Consider the following 20334-nt stretch of genomic DNA (forward strand, 5'->3'; position numbering starts at 1 on the left):
TCTCCCAAGACTTGGGCTTATAGGTGTTGTGCCACTGCATCCGGCCAATTGCTCACATACTTTAAAATTGCATATTTTGCATGCTTCCTGGGCATGATAATGTATCATGCTGTAGTCTTATTATTTGAGAGGCTGACACAGAAGGATCAAGACTCTAAAGCTTGTCTGAGTTACAGGTAGAGAGAGATACCTGTATATATAAGAACAAATAAAATTTTAAATTACTGTGCAGTCATAGCATTATCTTTTAAGAATTTTACTGGTTTTGCTGGTTTGTAGTGACTCATGCCTTTAATCCCAACTCTGGAGGCAGTGTCAGGCAGATTAAAGGTCAGCTTGTCTACAAGATGATTTCCATGACAGCCAGGGCTGTTAACACATAGAAACCCTTTCTCACCAAAACAAAACAAAACCCCAAACACATTAACAATGATTATTATTTAATGTCTATGGGTGTTTTGTTTTCATCTATGCTTGTATACCCTGTGTGTGTTTGGTGCCCACAGAGGCTAGAGCAAGCTATCAGATCCCCTGGAAATAGAGTTAAAAGACAGATTTGAGCTTAAACATGAGTGCTGGTATTGTAGATCCAGAGGAAGATCAGTAAGTGCTCTAACAGCTGAGTCATGTCCCCAGCACCAAGATTGTCTTTCAGTGGAACCACTGCTAAAATTCCTTCCCTTAAGGGAATGTGTGTAACTCCTATTCTTTTCTTCCAAGTCCTAATGACAGTCAAAGTAAATTTTACTTATGAGTTCATTGGCTTTATTTACAGAGAGACTGTAAATAATAGTTTTTTTTTAATGGAGCATGAGTGGCTACAAAGCAGTCTCACTGCAAAGTTTTTACCAACGTGGATGGCTTCTGTGTAACTACAAAGATAGAGGCCCCTTTCCTTTCCCTAGAAGAAGAGGTTCTCTAGCACCTCTCTGAGCTCCCACCCCAAGGCCACTGCCTTTAGGGCAGAACTGCATGGAATTGATTGTGAGGAGTGATTCAGTTGAGGGAATGCCAGCAGTCCACAGAATCTGTATTGATGAAGCTGCTGGGCTTGGAGGACAATGCTGCACAATGTAAGCAACTCAAGAAATGTAAGGAAAGGAATTCAGTTGGATAAGAAGAGTACCTGCATTGAGCAGGGGAACAGTCATGGTTCATAATTCCATATCTCATTACAAGTAAGTTTTCAAAGAGTTGGCTTGGAGGTTAAGAGTGTTGCTTTCTTTTCCAGCAAACCTGTTGGCTTCCAAAAGCCACATTGGTTCACAACTCTATGTAACTCCAGTTCCAGATATCTGATCTGATGCCCTCTTTTGTACTCTGTGTGTATCTCCCTCCCATACACATAAATGAAACAAAAACTTAAAATATGAAAATCAGGTATGGTTGGACATGCCTAAAATCTTCGCTTTTGGAGAAGGCAAGGCAGAATGATTAAAAGTTCTAGGGCAGCTTGTGCAACATTTGACTGTCTCAAAACATCAGTTATTTAGGGCTTGATAGAGAGACACTTGTGCCAATTTGTTTATATACACATTGACATGCTGTATGTCTCTCATCCTATTAATTTATGTAAGTGTTGGATCAGTTAAAATCACAAACCTAAAATTGTTGGAATTTTAAAGTGTCAGTTTGGGTGTCAACTACAAGAACTTTCTACTAAAGGAACTTTCTGACATTTTCTCTAGATTTGATTCAGAACTGTGATAGTCAGTCCTGTTGGTTCGTTGTGGTGATGGTGGTGGTGGTTTGGGAGTATTAGGCCTGGTAAGTGAGCTAGTCCCACTGTCCAATGCCTACAAAGCTTTGCTTAAGCCAACTACCTTTGTGAACCCAGGTTTATGCCCCTTAATATTTTTGAGTTCTTCTCTTGCAGGCAGAGTTTTTCAGTGTTTCAACAGCTGCTCCCAAATCACAAGAAGGCTTAATTTAATTATAAATTCATGGTTAATAGCTCTGGATTGTTACTAGATAACTCACACTAACCCATTTATATTAATCTATAGTTGCCATGTGGCATGAGCTATCTGGCCTCTTGCACTCTCTGACTCTCTAGACTCTTAGACTCCACCCTTCTTCCCAGCATCCTTAGTCTGATTTACTCACCTAATCTTATCCTGTACAGTTATTGGCCAGTCACGGCTTCTCTGTTAAACCAATCAAAAGCAACATATATTCACACATTGTAAAGGAATATTCCACACATCTCATATGTGTGTTACAGTAGTAACACCATAAAGCACTGGCTCTAATGCAGGTGTGGGGTGGAACCTGGAGCTCTTGATAAAATACTGGGTCAAGATACCAGAGAAACCAATGACAGGTGTAAGATGGGGGGGGGGGAGAATATGCAAATTCCCATTGGGTCTAATGTTAGTAGTTGGTAAATTACGGGTTGGCAATCACTGCTGTAATCACCATCCACTGTCCATCAGGTTGATGTGTAAGAAGACAGTAATTATCTCTGTGGACAACTTTGGTCCTTCAACTTGTATCACCCATAGAAGACCCTTCTTTTCCTAGGTTCACAAATACAGAATTCCTCAGCAGATTCATAGCAATCTGCAGACACAAGAAAACACTGCCTTCCACTTGAAATTACTTATTGGCTAGTTCTTAGCTGTTGCATGCCATGCCCCCACTGCTCTGTGTGTATGCATGCCTGTACTAGCTGATGAGCAGGGGAGCATTTCTCTGCTTTGATGTGAAGGAGCCAAGCCCAGGGACTAAGGTTATAGAGTGGTGTTCTTTTCTTGTGTACATGGTATTCATGGATTACATTTTTACTGGCAAGATTACATTATACACTATATTAACCAGTGAGGTGTTTTTTGTTTTGCTTTTTAAATTTTTTTTTTAATCTATTTCCAAGGCAGGGTTTCTCTGTGTAACAGCCCTGGCTGTCCTGGAATTTGCTTTGTAGACCAGAATGGCCTCAAACTCAAAGCTATCTGTCTATCTCTGCCTTTTAGGTTTTCCCATAGATTCCGCTCTGTGTGGTGATGGTAGAGCGGGTTGGGAATATTTGTATATGTACATATCAGGGTACTTCGTCTTTAAAAGTCTTGGTCACATGTTTCCTTGATATAATTTATGCAAGGGGATTACCAGTTAAAGGCCAGGCTGGGCTGGCTAGCTAGAGAGACTCTACTCTGTCTTAAAAGTACAACTGCATGCAGAAAGGCTGCCTATTCTATCTTTCTTCGAGACCATTTGTGTAAGAGCAGGGAAAGAAATAACCTGGGAAGGCCTTTTCGCAGACACCTAAAAATACCAAGGTTAGTATCTTAGCTGGTCTCTGAGGGCTTTTAAGTGCCCAGCTGGGAATGATCTTTCTCTAGGTTCAGTTACAAGTTGCTTCCCAGTACTGATACACTAGGTGTATGTGGGAATTGGCAGCCTGTTGACACAGCTAAAGATGAATGACTTCTAAATCAGAGAGATGTTTAGGCTTGCACAACGAGGAGAGGAATTAAGCTTTTTCAAAGACCCCCCCCCATCTCTATAAGCACAATTTTGCCTTGGCAGAAGACATTTTCCGAGTCCAATAGTAGGGAAATGCACTTCATGTCAACTAGGTACTTTCGCATTTTAACAATTCAGTAATTTATTTCCGTTCTTTCACTACCTGTTTCATCTTGGTCCCTACTTGCAGGCTTTCTCCCTCTACTTCCTGAGAAATCCTATCCCTTGTCTTCTGACACACCTCGCCTTGTGCAGAATAGTTTTGAAAAGAGCTACAAAGTATATTTTCCTTGTAGTGTTATTTTCATCTTCATTGGAGTGGTTTATTTCTATATGCGATGGTTGGTACTTTAGGGAAGACAGGAGCTGAGGGGATAGTCCAGTGTTTGCTTCACTCTGGTCTTGAAGGACTCATTAAAACTATTTGAGGCTGGGATGAAAGATGCCTTCCTTTCCTTGAGAGTAGATATGCAGAGCCAAATGACTGCTTCCTGTTGAGAGGACCTTTGGTATCTTTGGGCCTGCAGTCTTCCTCGGAAGTTTAACATGCACAGAGAACTACTGGCTTTGTGGTTTGGTTTCATGCCTGCATACAAGCGAGTGGGCTGAAGTAGAGATATGTTTAGAATGGAGCTGTACAGAAGAAAGTCTCTCAGCTCTTCAGCATTGCTGAAGACATGAGTGTTTTTATCTTGAGCCCTGCTTAGGAATTTGGTCTTGTGCAGATGTTTCTTTAATAAAAGTCAGAAATCATAACAGCATTCATGCACATGACAGCAGTGACCTCACTGGTGAAGAGAAGGACTTGTGCTTTTTTCACACTCCAGTCCCACAATAGAGTTTGTTGTGGTTGACCTTTGCTGAAAACCTTGCTTATTAACTCATGGAGCTGGGTTCTCTGGAAATGAGCTTTAAGGTGACAAGATCTCAATGGCAGAGCTGCTTGTTCAGTAGAAGCTTGAAGGTTCAACGGCTGAGATATTACTTGATGCCCATTTTGTACCTCATTGAATGTCATTTTTTCTCATCTGAAGTTTTTCAGTTTCTGGTGTGAGTTCTAGTCAGGAAACATTTTTACTGGACCTGTCAGTGAAACCGTGGCTACCCAAGGTTGGCATGGTTGTTGCTGTCCGCAGATGTGATCCTCATGCCTATAGTAGTCCTTTTTTATATCATTTCTTTCCATAGACTCAATTCTTTATGGTCTCAAAATACTGGAAATTCTACAATTGTGAAATGTATGAGTTTTAAATGCTGTTTGCATTCCATATATTGTGTGGATGCTCAACAGTTTTCTTTCTGTTAGTATTAGTTTGTTGTCCAACTTAGCGCCATACATATACATACATACATACATACATACATACATACATACATACATACATACATACACACATATACATATAATTGCCACCTCAGTTGTTAATTGCGTGGCCCATGTTGCAGTAGAAGAGTGGTGGTGTGGCAGTTGAAGATGCCAGTGATTAGTCTTGAGTAAAGAAACACCTAGTGTGCTTACCTTTTTGAAGTTGTACAAGGAAAAAAACAAAACACTGTAGTTCTCATCAAGTTCAGCAAAATCCCTGACTTCTGGCATCCACTGGGTTTCTTGGAAATGTCCCCATAGCATGGGGAACAGGGATCACAGCTCTCTTTAGTCTACAGACTTACCTGGAAGATGGAGTATTGTGAGTAGTTTTCCAGAACTGACCCCTGCTCTACTCTGCACAAAACTCAACCCACAGTATGTTTTCTTCTAATAATCCTGTTAGGTTTTGCTTTCTGACCTTAAAGGATGGCCCTGTAAACAACCTTAAACCTTAGCAAGAATTAAAAGTGGTTGAAATTTTGGCCATGCTCAGAAGTGAAGGTGATTTTCCACACCACCTCTCTGTGTTGCCTACATTTCCCAATTGATGTGGGAGTCTTCTGTTTTGTGTTGATTTCATTGGTTAAATAAAGAAACTGCCTTGGCCCTTTAATAGGACAGAAAATTAGGTAGGCGGAGAAGACAGAACAGAATGCCGGGAGAAAGAAGCCCAGTCAGTCAGTCGCCATGATTCTCCGACCCCAGATGGATGTAGGCTAGAATCCTTCCTGGTAAGCTACCACTTCGTGGTGCTACACTGATTATTAGAAATGGGTTAATCGAGATGTGAGATTTAGCCAGTAAGAGGCTGGAACTAATGGGCCAGGCAGTGTTTAAAAGAATACAGTTTCCGTGTAATTATTTCAGGTAAAGCTAGCCATGTGGGAGCTGGGCTGCGGGAAGCGGCCCGCCGCTCCTCACTACACCCAATACTGCCATTTTCTTTTATTTTTATGTAAGTAATTATGCCACTGATACTTCTTTTGGTTGTTGTGCCAGCTGACAGTGACATAGTTCCTTACTAGAGATCCTGGGTCTGCTGTATCTAGAGAACTCCCATTTCCTAGTGGGAGAATGTTGTTCTCCAGACAAAACACAAATAGGGATTTGATAAGGGGGTTGAGGAGGATTGCTGAAATGTGGGAGCTGTGACTGATTCTTCAATTGCAATCACCTGTTTCTCACCATGCACCTGTAACCCTAACCCTTTTACAAATGTCGGGAGAAATGTCATGTGAATGGTTGTTGGAGACCAGCTTTGACGAGGATACCGCTTACCAGCGTAGGGGCATATAGATTAGATTAGAAAAATAAGTAAGGAGAATGAAGTGAGTGAAAATAATAAAACAGAAACAGGATAGTGCTGTGAGGGAGTTCCAGTGAATACTGAAATCACCCATGTTTAATTCCCATCGGCTTAAAATACCCCACCCCAAAAGGTAGTGATAAGACCAATAAAAAAAAAAAGCAAAACAAAACTGTGCATTAACACGATACAAGGAAATGAACAGACCAGTTGAAGATTGCAGGCTATTTTTTTGTTTGTTTGTTCTGTTTTGATTTTTCCAAGACAGTTTCTCTGTGAAATAGTCCTGGCTGTCTTGGAATTCACTTTGTTGACTAGATTGGCCTCTAACTCACTTTTTTTTTTTTAAATAAGCCCTATTTATTTTACTTTTTTTGTATATGCGTTAGTATTTTGCCTGTATAATTTTTTTATTGTATACGCATTAATATCTTGCATGTATATCTGTGTGAGAGTGTCTGATTCCCTGGAACTAGAGATGTAGTGAGCGGCCACGTGGGTGTGGGGAATGGAAGCTGTGTCCTCTGGAAGAGCAGCCAGTGCTCTTAACCACCAAGCCATCTCTCCAGTCCCACTGGGCTACATCCTTAGTTAAACATTTTGTTGCTAGAACAAGACAAGTAATGCTCACACTCCAGACCAAAACATTCTATAGGCAAACCTTGGGTGGTGGAATCCATTGTTATCTCCCTAAGGGAGTATTTAGTTGGATCCTTAGACTTTTGTTTGAGGTAGAGACAGATCTACTTCTCAATACTTGAAATACAAGGGCTGGCACACCTGTTGACAATAATCATGAGAGAGTAGAACTCTCCAATCTAAATCTGGGCGAGGTAAAACAGACAATAGCCTTCAGACAACCTGGAAATAGGATCACAGTTTTTGGGCTTCAACAAATGATAAAGTAATCTTTTGACATGGAAGTAGCAGAATAGAAAACAAGATTTGGTTGCTGATTACTTAAGTGTGTGTTTTTTTTTTTTTTTTTGGGTACCTAGATACTTTGGTATTTGGAACTTGGCACTTAGCCTAAATAATAAACTTTTTACATTTTTAGACAGTTTCTATCAAGGCCCCCAAATAAACTATTACCTTAAATTTATTGGCACTATGTAGCATAGCTGGGTTGTATAATCACCTCTTTTCATGCATATCAGGGAACAGTGCTATGCATTTCAGCCCCCCCCTCCCCTAAATCTGAAAAAGCCCTGTAGAGTCTGGAGAGGTGGCTCACCAGTTGAAAGCACTAACTTCTTTTTCTGTTGTACCCAGGTTCAATTCCCAGCACCCACATGGCATCTGACAGCTGTTTATAACTTCAGTTCCAGGGGAATTTAATAACCTCTTTTGGCCTCCTTCATGGATACTATATTCACATGTAGGCAGAGACTGCTCGCTAGTTTCCTGGCCACCTGGATGTGAATAATCACACAGAGACTATATTAATTATAACACTGTTTCCAGTATCTTAGACACATTTCTTGCTAACTCTTACATCTGAATTAACCCATTTCTATTAATCTGTTTATTTCCTTGGGATTGTGGCCTACTAGTAAGGAGCTGTCTGGCGACTGGAGTCTCTCCTTTGGCAGCTATGTGGTGTCTCCTCAACTCAATCTATTTTCTCTCTATATCTCTGTTCGGATTTCCTGCCTAGCTTTACTCTACTAAGCCATTGGCCGAAACAGCTTCTTTAATAACCAATGGTAATAAAATATATTCATAGCATACATAGAGGAAAACCTCATTATTCATGTGTACACAGACACACACATGTAAAATAAAAGGAAAGGTTCTTATTATTATATTCTTTTTTATTTTATATTTTTTATTGTCAATACTAGTTGCAATGGAATTGGTGGGATAAGAAGATATTTCTGTGTTCATGTTCAGGCTTCTGTAAACAGCGCATAGGTCATTTTCAGGAACTAGATGTTATTGAAGGTTCTAAAAAATTGGCCAATGGCTGGTAATGCTGCTATAATTCAGAATTTCTTTTTAGCAAAGTTACAATTGACATCTTTTGTGCTTTGTGTCCCTGCTTCAACATTTTCAGTAGGTAATGAAAATGTCAGGGATATGTTTTCTGTTCCTTTAAATATATATATACCCGATTTCTTTTAAAGTAAACATTGAAAATGAGTGTGAAAGAAGCGTTGGCCTGCTCTGCTTGCTGTAGGGGCCTAGTTAGTGTTGTGAGCAACATTTTCTTTGTGTTTTCCGTCTGTGCTGTGTGCAATTCTGTTTCTGCAGTGCTGAGTGAGGTGAAGGCCAGGGCTTCCTGCACCATTTTACCATTGATTCCACCCCAGCCCTGTACTGGACTATTACATTATTGCGTCTTGAATGTTCTTCTGGGAAGTTTCTGTGCAGTTGATTTTTCATTCAGCCTTTTAGGACTCTATTGACAAAAAAGAATGAACTGTGTTGTGGGACTATAGCTCCCTCCCTCCCTCCCTCCTTCCCTCCCCCCCATTTTTTTTCTTGACCCCGGAAATGGGATTCTCACCTCACAAGGTCATTCATTCCCTTTCCTTCCCAGCTTTTCTCTTTGCTGGAAGATGGCTGCCAGGGGATTTTTGGCAGCTTGCAGTTTGGTTTTGAATAGCCGAAAATTGAAAACCTAGCAAGAGTTTTTGCTGAAATGATATTTTTAAAACTATATTGGCAATCCCATCTCGAGTGTGAGTAGAAAGGCAAATGAACATTTTCACTGGCACAGCTCAGCTTTTAAAACAGTGAACTTCAGATAATTTGCTAACACCTTGTACCTACCATAATATAGTAAGAGTTTCTTTAGCCAGATCCTGTCTAGACGCTTCTATGAGCTGTTCTTTTGACTCTTATCCTTATTTGCTCTCTTTCCCTTTAAGATTTATTTAGTTCTCTTTGAACTTTTCATGAAATCTTTAGCTTTGTTGAGGAGAATGTTTGTAAGCCAGTGCTGTCTTTGAAGTTGGATCCTTGATAAGAGAAGGTCCTGCACTTTGGTTGGTGGGATGTGCTGCTTTGCCTAGAGGGCACACAAAAGCTGACACAAACCGATGCGTAGGTGACCTGTGGCATTTGTGATGGACAAAAAGGCTTTGTTGCTACTTTGTCAGCTAATAATGATTCCTCTCTTTTGGGGCACAGTTGATTTCCAGAAAGAACCCAAAGGAACTTAGTGTCACATTTTTGTCTTTATGGTGAGTGACATTTATGGCTCTAGGCAGGCTTTGACATTTTGGGTTATAAGATTCATTACTTTGTATATCACATATATGGGATGCTGCTATCACCTGTCTTGAAATTTCGTGTGCCAGTAAGTGCTTGATGAAGCTCTCCTAGTGCTTACGTATTCACTGCTAACTTCTGACATTCTTTTCTCATTCTATTCTTCCCAAGAATAATAACCCCTCCTTGCTGTCTCTCATGCCTTTATAAAAGTAGTTAGAGTGTTCCTGAGGAGGCTAGGAGTGACTGAGTCCTCAGAAGAAGGATATTGATACTATCACCATTATTTTAAAAGTTAAGAATTGTGATTTCCTTCTTAAAAGATGCATTGTTTTCGGACTCCTCCACTTTCTGTAGTGCTATGCGGTTTTCTATTCTAAAACCGACCGTGATTCTGTTTTGTCACCTGGCAACTAGGAAGTACACCTTTAGTAGTTTTAGCCACTAGGCACTGGCAGCTGATCAGTCCTTCTCAGCTAGAACTTGGTAGAAAGGGAATATCACCTATTTAGGGGATTATCTCCATAACCAGCCCTTGTTTGAGCAGAGAGGCATTGCTTAGAAATAGGCAGAACCTAATCTGTCACCCTGTTGTCATGATTTTTTTTTCTTAGATGTGTATAGAGACAGGGTCTTTGATGTGTAACCCAGGCTGTTCTGCAGGACAGTCTTGCAGCAGCCTTAGCGTTTGGATTACAGCTATGAGTTGTTCTGCCTGACTTATTTATTTTAATACTTTGGGGAAAATCAAGACTCACATTGATAAAAATGTAGCTAGTTGAGCCAGACCCCAAGTTGTGACTTTTCCTGGTGCCTGCTGGACCAAGCCAAACCTTTTAAGGAGTTCCTGCGAGGGATTTCCCAATAGAAATTTCTCTCAGGCAAAGCTGTCTATAGCAAATGTTGACTCTGAATAGCACTTTATATAATTTGATTAAGTTAAAGGCTGCAAATACTTAATATCCTGTGGGTTTTTTTTTTAAAGATTTATTTATTATGTATACAGTGTTCTGCCTGCATATATGCCTTTAGACCAGAAGAACGCACCAGATCTCATTACAGATGGTTGTAAACCACTGTGTAGTTGCCATTTCCCTTTTAACTGCTGACCCATCTTTCCAGCCCCATACCCTGTATTTTTTTATAAACACAAAGCAATTTATCTCTTTATATGTAAAGTGTCTGTATTGTGTCCTGTCCCTTCTCTCCTCTTCTCTGCACCCACCCCCCAGCCCCACCCCAAGTCTGTGAATCAGCATGTCTGTGTCTTAAGAAATCCTGCAAAAAAAAAAAAAAAAAAGACTTCTGTGCAGCAAAACCCTTTTTCTGGAGCCAAGTGTTCTCTCCTCCATCATTGTGTTGTGTTGTCAAACTGCTGATTCAGTCTTGGCAACAGGCATGAGATGATGCCTATAGGAATATCAGCTGTGACTAGGTTGCACATTGGGGGTGAAGTGGTATTTTCTGGTCTCTGAGTTCATTTGAGGATGTATTTATATTTTCTGTACCACAAAGGACATTTATAGCCACCCTGTGTGTTTTGCCCACCACGACACTAGCATTTGAATTTGATGGGCATCTTGCCCTGGTAGATGGTGTCTCCTGTCCCCAAATCTCTCTAGTGCACATACATGAGCACACTCTTGTTTCTGTGAGCAGCTGCCAGGTTTGTAGTGTGTGTGTATGTCTAGGCATAGAATATTGTGGGTAATTATTTTGAGGATGGAAACATAGGATTTTTTCCCCCCTATTTGAATAGGCCTTTCACCAAGTTGGCAAAATGTCAGGGCCAGCTCCCACACTGCTACAAAGAGTAGAGCCATGCTGGTCATTTTGTATTTGCCAAGTGCTGTCTCTAATCTTTGATTGAACAGACCTCCTTCTACCCTCTTTACCCTGTGCTTAGAATTGGGGTGCAGTCTAAAGAAGTGGATTTACCAGCTTACAAGGTTAATATTGGAAAATTAAGTTTTAACAAGGTATCAGCTCTGCACAGACTGAACTATCTATAGCTTCCCATCCCTCATTGTGTGCACACACTTTGCTTTGGAGACTGTTAGAAATTTCAGTGTAATTCAGCCAACCTGGGATTGGCTATTTTTGCTATAGTATGTATTGCTCTAAAGTGACACAGCAGAGATGTACCGTAGGTGGATGAACAGACCTAGAAAGAGTGCTCCCCCCTCATGTGAGGCGGCTCCTTATGGAAAGCTTCCTACTTAACTTTCAAATCCATCTTTGACAAAGGAAAAAGGAGAGAGAAGAGGTAAAAAAAAAAAAAAACCCATATGTACATTTTGGGCTCACCATGGACTTTATTTGTGAGCCTTTTCTCAATTTGCTAACTTTAAAAATAATATCTGCCGACGTATTTACTGAACATAACTAGATCTGAAACCAACTAGAGCAGAGAAGTTCTGAGAGCTGCCTCCGCAACCCAGTGCTTGGGTGTACATGTCTGTTTTCATAAACATGCTATGATACCCTTTTTTAAATATCCTCAAGGATTTATAAAGAATTTGGGGTGTGTGGATGGTATGTGCACATGTGTATGGGAGTCCAGAGGTTAAATTCGGGTGTCTTTGTTGATGACTCTGTTATAGTTTTTTCAGACAGAGTTTCTCATTGAACTTGGAGGTCATTGATTGAGTTAGACTGAGGGGGGGGCAAGGGCCCCAGGTGTTCTTATGTCTCTGCCTCTGTGAGTGCTGGCATCATAGACTGGACTCACAGCCCTCAGTCCATCTTTTACATGAACATGTTGGCTCAGTCTCAGGTCCGCTGGTGCAGCAGATGTTGACTGAGCCATCTCCCTATCCTCACTGCATTGCTTGGATTGGTCATGATTCAGTCTTCTTCCTGGTAGGATTTTGGGTTTGTATTATCTTGACCTCAAGGGGAAGCAAACTTCTTCATCTGGCTGTTAGCGATACTACCTAATGCCAAATAAGAGAGGGAAACTGGAAACCCAGCTTGTTGCATGTAATTTCAGGAAGGGGAGGGGAGGGGAGTCTCTTCCCTGAAGTTCATGTGGCTTTATCAAGAAGTACAGGTGATGCACACTCTAAATTGTAGGGCTCTCAGCTCACGTTCATACCAGGAACCTCTTCCTTGGCCTAAGAGACCATGTCTATGGATGGTTGTGTGGCACATGGTAGGCACCAAAAGAGTTACTCCCATACTTCATATGGCTCTGTCGTTGGGTGTTGGTGATGAACAATCTTTGGTCTATCTTTTTTGGATACAGTTCCAGTGGTTTGACCAGCTCCTTCACCTGGAGCGGGGCCTTGGGCCCTCCTCCTCTATGACCCCTGCACCTGTGCATCTTAGTCTCCTGTGTCCATGCATTTAGGCAGTCTCTTAAGAACATACAGTCTGCCTTGCCCACGTGCTTAATTGTCTCCTAAATAAAGGAGCGGGGAGTTGTGTACTTAGGCAGCGATATGGTCTCCTGGTCCTTAAAAACAATTATGGAAGTCTTGTCTTACCTTCTTTCTGCATTGCTTTTTAGGATGACTGAATCTGACTTTTGAGATACAAATCACCCAGTTCCTTTTAAAAGTTAGCATGCTTCTGGGAACCATGGGAGAGGGTTGAAGGGGAGGGGAAAGGTAGGGAACACATAAAAATGTATAGCTCAATAAAATCAATAATAAAATAAAAAACTTACTATAAAAAGTTAGCATGCTTCTTATTTCTCCATCAGAAACACCAGACTTGGAGTGTTGTCTGCCCGTTCCATACGTGACTTCTTTTTCCTCTCTTGTTTTCCCCCCTATACAGCTAGGGGGAGCTTATTAACACCCTCTACACACCTAGGCTTTGAACACTCATTCCAAATACCAGGCATAAACACTAGCCTGGAGCTGTTTTGGGGACTATTTATGCACAGTCTTTTAATTCCAGCTTGCACACACTCACGCACTCCATATACCAGTGAGGGTGTGTAGATCAAAGAACAGTTTCTGAGTCCTGTGGATTAGGCTTGTAATGAAAACACCTTAACCACTGAGCCATCTCAGTGGCTCTTACTGCATGGTAAAGTTCACTCTGCCACTGATCTATATTTCCCAGTTATGACTAAATTCAGGATTATAGGTGGGTTACTTGTTTATTTGAGGCAGAGAGAAGTAAACTAGGTCTCGGGCACAATAAGGGAAGGAAATCATGTCTACTTGAGAAATAGTGGATGGAAACCTAGTACTGTTCAATGTGTGGCCTGAGGTCATTAGGACAGCTCGTCTCTTGTGCTAAAACCTTTTTTCCCCCTTGTTTTTGAGACATTCTGTAGAGTCTGTGCTAACATTGTACTGATGGTCCTTCTGTCTCCATCCCTTTCCACACACAGTATACACACATTTTATGCCTACACATAAAACAATAGTCCCTTAGACAGATTTACTGAACAATAAAGCACACAGTGGTTTATGAGAGTAAGGAGAGATGTAGAGATTTAATTCCTAAGAGTTTGCTCGAGAGATTATCTTTTCTTTCCTCCTGTATCATGGTTTTATTGCTGCATATGCAGGACTGTATCCTCCAGTTTCTGCTTAATATAGTTTTCTTTTGCTGTTGCAGGCCCAGGCTGCAAGCACAAAGAAAGTTTGCTCAATCCCAGCCGAATAGTCCCAGCACAACTCCAGTGAAGATAGTGGAGCCTTTGCTACCCCCGCCAGCTACTCAAATTTCTGACCTCTCTAAAAGGAAGCCTAAGACAGAAGACTTTCTTACCTTTCTCTGCCTTCGAGGTAAGCTTGCAGTACAGATGATATCACAGTGTTATCCTCATTTCTCTGTTATATTTGAGGGTAGGTTTTTGTTGTTTTGTAAAGGTAGGCCCTCACTATGTAACCCGTGCTGAATTCTGTATATATGAGGCTGGCTTTGAATTTGTAGAGATCTGCCTGCCTCCACCTTCTGAGTTCTGGAGTTAAAAAGATGTGTGGCACCATTCCCGGTTATGCAGGTTTTTGCTTATTTTCTTTTTTATGTGTATGTGTGCATGCCCGTGTGTGTAAATGCCACATATTTTGTTCATTTTCTTAAAAAATACTTATTGTATATTCAGTGTTCTGTCTGCATGTATGCCTGAAGGCCAGAAGAGGGCACCAGGTCTCATTATAGATGTTTGTGAGCCACCATGTGGTTGCTGGGAATTGAACTCAGGAGCGGCCAGTGACCTTAGCCTCTGAGCCATTTCTCCAGCCTCCACATATGATTTCTTCTGCTTTTTTTGTGTGTGTATTTAGGTGTTTTGCTTGCGCGCATGCAAGTGTACCACATATATGAGTACTTGAGGCAGCTGGGACTGGAGTTAAAGATGGTTGTAACCTAATGTGTGGGTACTGGGTCTTGAACCCAGTACCTCTGCAAGAATAGCCTATGTTCTAACCCCTGAGCCACTTTTTGTGTTTTTGATAGAGAATGTCGGACTCTGTCTGGCATACCTGGATTTGATGACACTATCTAGACCTGCCTCAAAGCCTCAGAAGCTTTTTTTTGTTTTTGTTTTTTAATTATTTTTTAAACTTAGCTTCCTGAGTTTTGGGATTAACTGTATGAGCTACCACAACCAGCTAGGAAAATGATTTTGGTGTTAAGATAATGGAAATTTGCTTTGTCATCATGGAGTTTAGTTATGTGAATCTTAACAATAATGAACTGTAATTAGGCGTTGAAGATGGGTAAGAATCAAGGATTGTCTGAGCAACAGTGAGTAGAGCAGAGTGTGTTTGTCTGCATGTACCATATTTTTCTGTATGTGAATTGTCTTAAAAATTCTATCTCCTCTATTGTAAGTGGTTGGGGGTGGGGTATGTGATAATAACACTTGAATAAAATTTTACCATGCACACAGCCTTGAGATTTTAGTATTAAGTGAATCACCTTTTATATAGCCAGTCGCCTTTTTAGCAAAGCTCTAAATAAGTGAGCCTTGGACCAATGACTGTATTCCACTACCTACAGAACCAGGTAACTAAAACCTTTTGCTTTTTCTTAGCTGGTTTACCATGTGGATTTTTATTATATTCCTTTTCTATTTTTCTTACAGGTTTTCATCTCAGCTATTAAAAGTTAGTTTTCAAACTCTTTCCTTTAGACAGATTTCTCATAAGTTTCTTTGTTGAATTGTATAAGCCCTAGAGGATAGATGTTGTACCCTGCCTATCCTGGATCCTCGGTGGACCCTACTGTTATTTTATAATGTAATGGCTTTGGGTATGGAAAACTTGTATTTTGTAGTGTATGGGGCTGTGTAGATGATGTGCTTCTTCAATAATTATTTGAATTGGAGTTTTAAGGTACAAAAGTTGTTAAACTTTTTATTATGTCATGAAAGTATATCTCATTCTTTTTTGAAAAGTAACTATACCTTCTGTGTTAAGTATTGTGGAAATTATGAAATTTGTTTAATTCTGGATTCACAGTGTGATATGTTTATGTCAAGCTCAATGCAATCTGTAGCATTTTTAGGCACGCAACAGTTTGGAAACCTTTTATTTTTCTTAGTCTGCTTGCCTGTTTGCTTGCTTTCTGTCTTTCTTCCTTTGAAGAATGTAGACAGCCATCCGTAGATGACAGTGTGGGAGAAATTGGTCTCACTTTTTCAAAATCCCACGCTTCCTTTCCCTGTGCATATATGAGCCCGTGTACTGTGCGCACACTCTCAGGTACCCTTAAAGAATAGATACCCTTGTATATTTTCTGATAATGTAGTTCCAGGTTATGTGAGCTGCCCAATGTGGGTGGTGTACAGCAAATTGATCTGGGGGATAGGAAGTATCTAGACATGTCTCCAGCCCCCAACATTTGGAAAATTATTAATTTTTAAAGAGGAAAGTCAGGGATAAATAAAATACATGGAAGGAATATTTTTGATCAAAGACTTGAGTCATTTCTACAGGTTTCAGGCATTTTCCTGAATAGTTTGGAATATTGACTAAGTGATGGGGCCACAGGAAAGCCAATGATTAGAGTTCTTTAAACCTTGTTTGTTTTCCATCATTGGTAACACTAGAGCCAAAGAGCTCTCTAGAAAACTCCTTTATGGATAAGGATTGCTGTAGTTAGTGTCCATACAACCTAGTGATTTGGGTTGGTTAGCTTCAGTGCACTGTGATACTGTCAGCCAAACTAGCATGGCTTCTCTTTCCTCTCCTACTTGATGTCACACCCTAGAACTTAAAGAAGCAGGGTGGAATGAATACTGAAGCAGGACCTGAAATGTTTGCCCTGCTGTTGTTCATTTATCTTTAAACAACTGCTCTGAAGGGGAGCACGTTTCTTGCCAGAGGCATAATTTGTATCTTCCAAGGGTGTGCTTGGGGAAAGATCCTTGTATGTATGCTGCAGGAGGCAATGCAGTACCGTGGCTGCCTTTCCTGTCACGAATCTCATTATTCTTAATGAGTTCTGTCTTCCTGTCTTTGTTCTGACCATAATTATTAAGAGATTTAAAAGAGCTTAATGTTGCAGAGCAATGGCGGGTTATTTACATTTTTCTTTTTATGGGCCACTGCAAATGAGGAGGATTCCTGAAGGGGACTCATGAAACATAGCCAGCACACAGTCCGTTCTTATGACCATGGCTACCACAGCGCAGGCCCCCAGCTCTGCCCAGGGAAGGGGGAGTCTGGAGGTGTGGGAGTGGAACCGTTGCAACAATTAGGGAAAGGATTGACTACCATGCCCAGGCAACAGCAGTCTGAGGCCAGTGAGGGGCGTTACCAGCTCTCCCTCTACGGATCCTTGGGTATTGGATTGCTGACTTATTCCCCATTCAGCCTGTGGGGTAATATGGTTTCTGTAGTCAGAGTTGCTAGGGATTAAACTAAAACTAGTAGGTGTGAAATGGGTTCTAGTGACTGCCTGAGAGGTGGCCGTCCAGGTACATTTATTTGCTGTTTTATAGAGCTGCCAAGGAGGTCAGAGGATTAGATTGAGATCTGGGTAGTCTCAAAAGGAGTCTCAGATACACTGTCTAGGTAATGATTGGCAGCTCAGCAGTGGAGTTATATATGTAGACAATGTCTATCCCTACCCAGAAGGTATACATTGTTGTGTCACTGGCCTTGGGTATTGAGGAGGAGAATTGTCAAAAGGGCAGTGGAAAAGTCTGGGGTGGTTTAGAAGGAAAGATCATATAATTAGAGTTAATTGCTTGCAAGAAAGGAATTACTCTCCCAATTGCAATGAGCATGGTGTTTGCTAATAGCAAACTTTCTTGAGGAAAATGGGAAAATACTCTTTGGGGAGGAAGACAGGCTGTCTTAGTGGTAAACAGGGGTTTTCAGGTCACTTTTCAGAGCTATTTCTTCTTAATTTCTGAGTACAGAATTTAGTATGCTTTGCTGGCTTCTGTGGTTACCCTGCCAGCATCTACTTTCCCCAAGGCACTGTAGCACACATAGTATAGTTTCTCTGTTAGTAATGAAGAAATTACAAACCTCAGAGTTCTTTTTTTAAGATATTCATTCACTCATTCATTCATTCATTCATTATGTATACAATATTCTGTCTGTGTGTCTGCCTGCAGGCCAGAAGAGGGCACCAGACCTCATTACAGATGGTTGTGAGCCACCATGTGGTTGCCGGGAATTGAACTCAGGACCTTTGGAAGAGCAGGCAATGCTCTTAACTACTGAGCCATCTCTCCAGCCCAACCTCAGAGTTCTTGATCAGAGAAAGATGAATGTTTTTATGATTGTCCTGAGACCTTGACTTTGAGGCCAGGCTTGAGGCCAGCTGGCCTCTAACCAGGTTTGCCCTGCAGGCAGGTAAAACAAACTCACTCCCACTGTCAGGTGGCTGGTTTGGCTTCAGTGGTACGTTCCAGAATACTGTCTTTCTCCTCAGTGTCTCACTTAGTGTTTCTTGAGCCTTTTGGAACTCTTTGAAGGAAAGTATATGGGAGGGAGGGGTTGGAATTCTATCAGTGCTTGTATTGTTGTTGTGGTACCCAGACACCTTGTATTGTTGTTGTGGTACCCAGACACCTTGCTGGCTTAGTGCATTTCATACCACAGGTTCCTCTGAAGTTATTGTTGCCTTTGCCCTGCATGCAGAAAATGGCTTTTGTCTCTTGAAATCTGAAAAAGCTTTGCATAAATCATAAATTCATGTTCAGACTTGATGGCTTATAGCAGCTGGAAGTTCACAAATCTAGGTTTCCTTATTTCCACTTCTCAGCTTGTGCTAGTTGTTTTTTGTGGCTAGGAGCTACTCAGGCTGTACACCATCATAGTAGCTACTGTATGCTGTATGTATACTGTACACCACCATAGTCGCTACAGTGTGCTGTATGTATACCGTATGTATACTGTACACCATCATAGTAGCTACTGTATGCTGTGTTTCTTCACACTGAGACACCCCAGACTTGTGGGAAAGAGAGAGAAAGAGATTGAGTTAGTTATTGATGATTAAACTTTATTGGTCAAAATGGTCCCTTTTGTGAGGCACGTCCCATCATAATTTCTCCATTTGTGTTTGTACTTGAAGCTACACTTGTACAGAGGGCATTGATGGACATGGTGCCCATTCTGAATGCTGAATCCTTTACCTTTCATTGGCATGGCAGTATAATCCAGACTTCCAGTCAAGGAATTTGCTATGTTAGGGATTACATGGCTAGCACTAAGATGTGCTTGGGCAGTGTCCAAGAGGGACCTGAGTCTAGGAAGTTGTCACCTCCCATGCTGTTTGTCTCAAATGAGTGAACAAGGCTATCTGCTCTACAGAAGCTTGACCTGCTTTTCTAACTTTGGAGATCATTCTTCATGTTTACAATCCTCTAGAGCCTGACTTGTTTACATCCCATTTGGGAAAGAAGATAGACTTGCCTATCCCCTCATTTATATAATAAGAATGTTCTATTTTTAAATTAATTTAATCAGAGTAATGGTTGACTCACAAATTAGGTTAGAGAACAACTTGTGGAGAGCTTTTTCTTTTCTTTCTTTCAACCAGCATGGGTCCTGGGATAAAATTCAGGCAGCAGATATCATCAGGCTGAATGACAAATTGTATAATTTATGAGTTATTTTTGAAGAAATAGCCTAATAGGATTTTCCTGTGAGGTGTTCAGAGTGCCATTGCATGTATTGCCATACACCCTTGTGGTTGTATGTAGGCAGAGTTTTCCTGTCCCTCAGCAGCTTAATATTAATTACAAATGCTAGGCCAATAGCTCAGGTTTGTTACTAAGTTGTTTTTAAAGTGTAAATTAATTTTTTACTTTGAAGACATGGTTTCTCTGTAGCTTTGGAACCTATAGACCAGGCTATCCTAGCATCCACAAAGCTCTGTCTCTGCCTCCTAAGTGTTTGGATTAAAGGCATGCTCCACCACCGTTTGGCAGCCCATTTCTATTAATCTGTGTATTGCCACATGGCTCGCAGCTTTACCCGTCTTCCAGCATGTCTTGGTTCCCTTTGTGTCTGTCGGGCAACGCCGTACTCTGCCCCTTTCCTCCCAGCATTCTTCTAGTCTGGCTCTACTGCCTTAAACTTATTCTGTTCAGCTACTGACTAGTCATATTCTTTATTAAACCAGTCACAGCAAAATATATTCACATAGTGATTCCACAACAGTCATAAGAGTAGTTTTGGATAAATATACTGTTCACACCTCATAATTGTCTTCCAGAACCAAGAGCCAGATACCATAGAAACCATTTTCCTGATTGGCAAGTGGGTCTCTTTTCAATAAGGGATGGGTTTTCTTTTGGATAAAGCTGTTACCCCTAACATACCACACAGACATACATACACTTGGTGTCTCCTATAACTTGATGAATTCCTTTTATATTGACACAATTTAAAGTATAATTTCTTTTTGCTTTAGAAGTGATAGCACTTCAGCATTGCCACAAATGGAGAGAAATCATGAACATAAATCATAAGTAAATAAATCATCAGTAAAATATAAGCATGATTCCCTCTTAAGTAAAAGACTAGCATGTGGAAGATAGGTATAT

General features: G+C 40.9%; 1 protein-coding gene across 2 annotated transcripts in view; it reads left to right on the top strand.

Moving 5' to 3' along the window:
• Jarid2 (jumonji and AT-rich interaction domain containing 2) overlaps nt 1-20334 on the top strand; it is a 187551-nt gene that overhangs the window by 122014 nt on the left and 45203 nt on the right. For both annotated transcript variants that reach the window (XM_005355099.3, XM_013349110.2), the window contains one exon: nt 13935-14104. In XM_005355099.3, coding sequence (XP_005355156.1) covers nt 13935-14104 — 170 coding nt within the window. The remainder of the gene's footprint in view (nt 1-13934; nt 14105-20334) is intronic.

The sequence above is a fragment of the Microtus ochrogaster genome, chromosome 16 (genome assembly GCF_000317375.1).
Source record: "Microtus ochrogaster isolate Prairie Vole_2 chromosome 16, MicOch1.0, whole genome shotgun sequence".
NCBI classification, from domain to species: Eukaryota; Metazoa; Chordata; class Mammalia; order Rodentia; family Cricetidae; genus Microtus; species Microtus ochrogaster.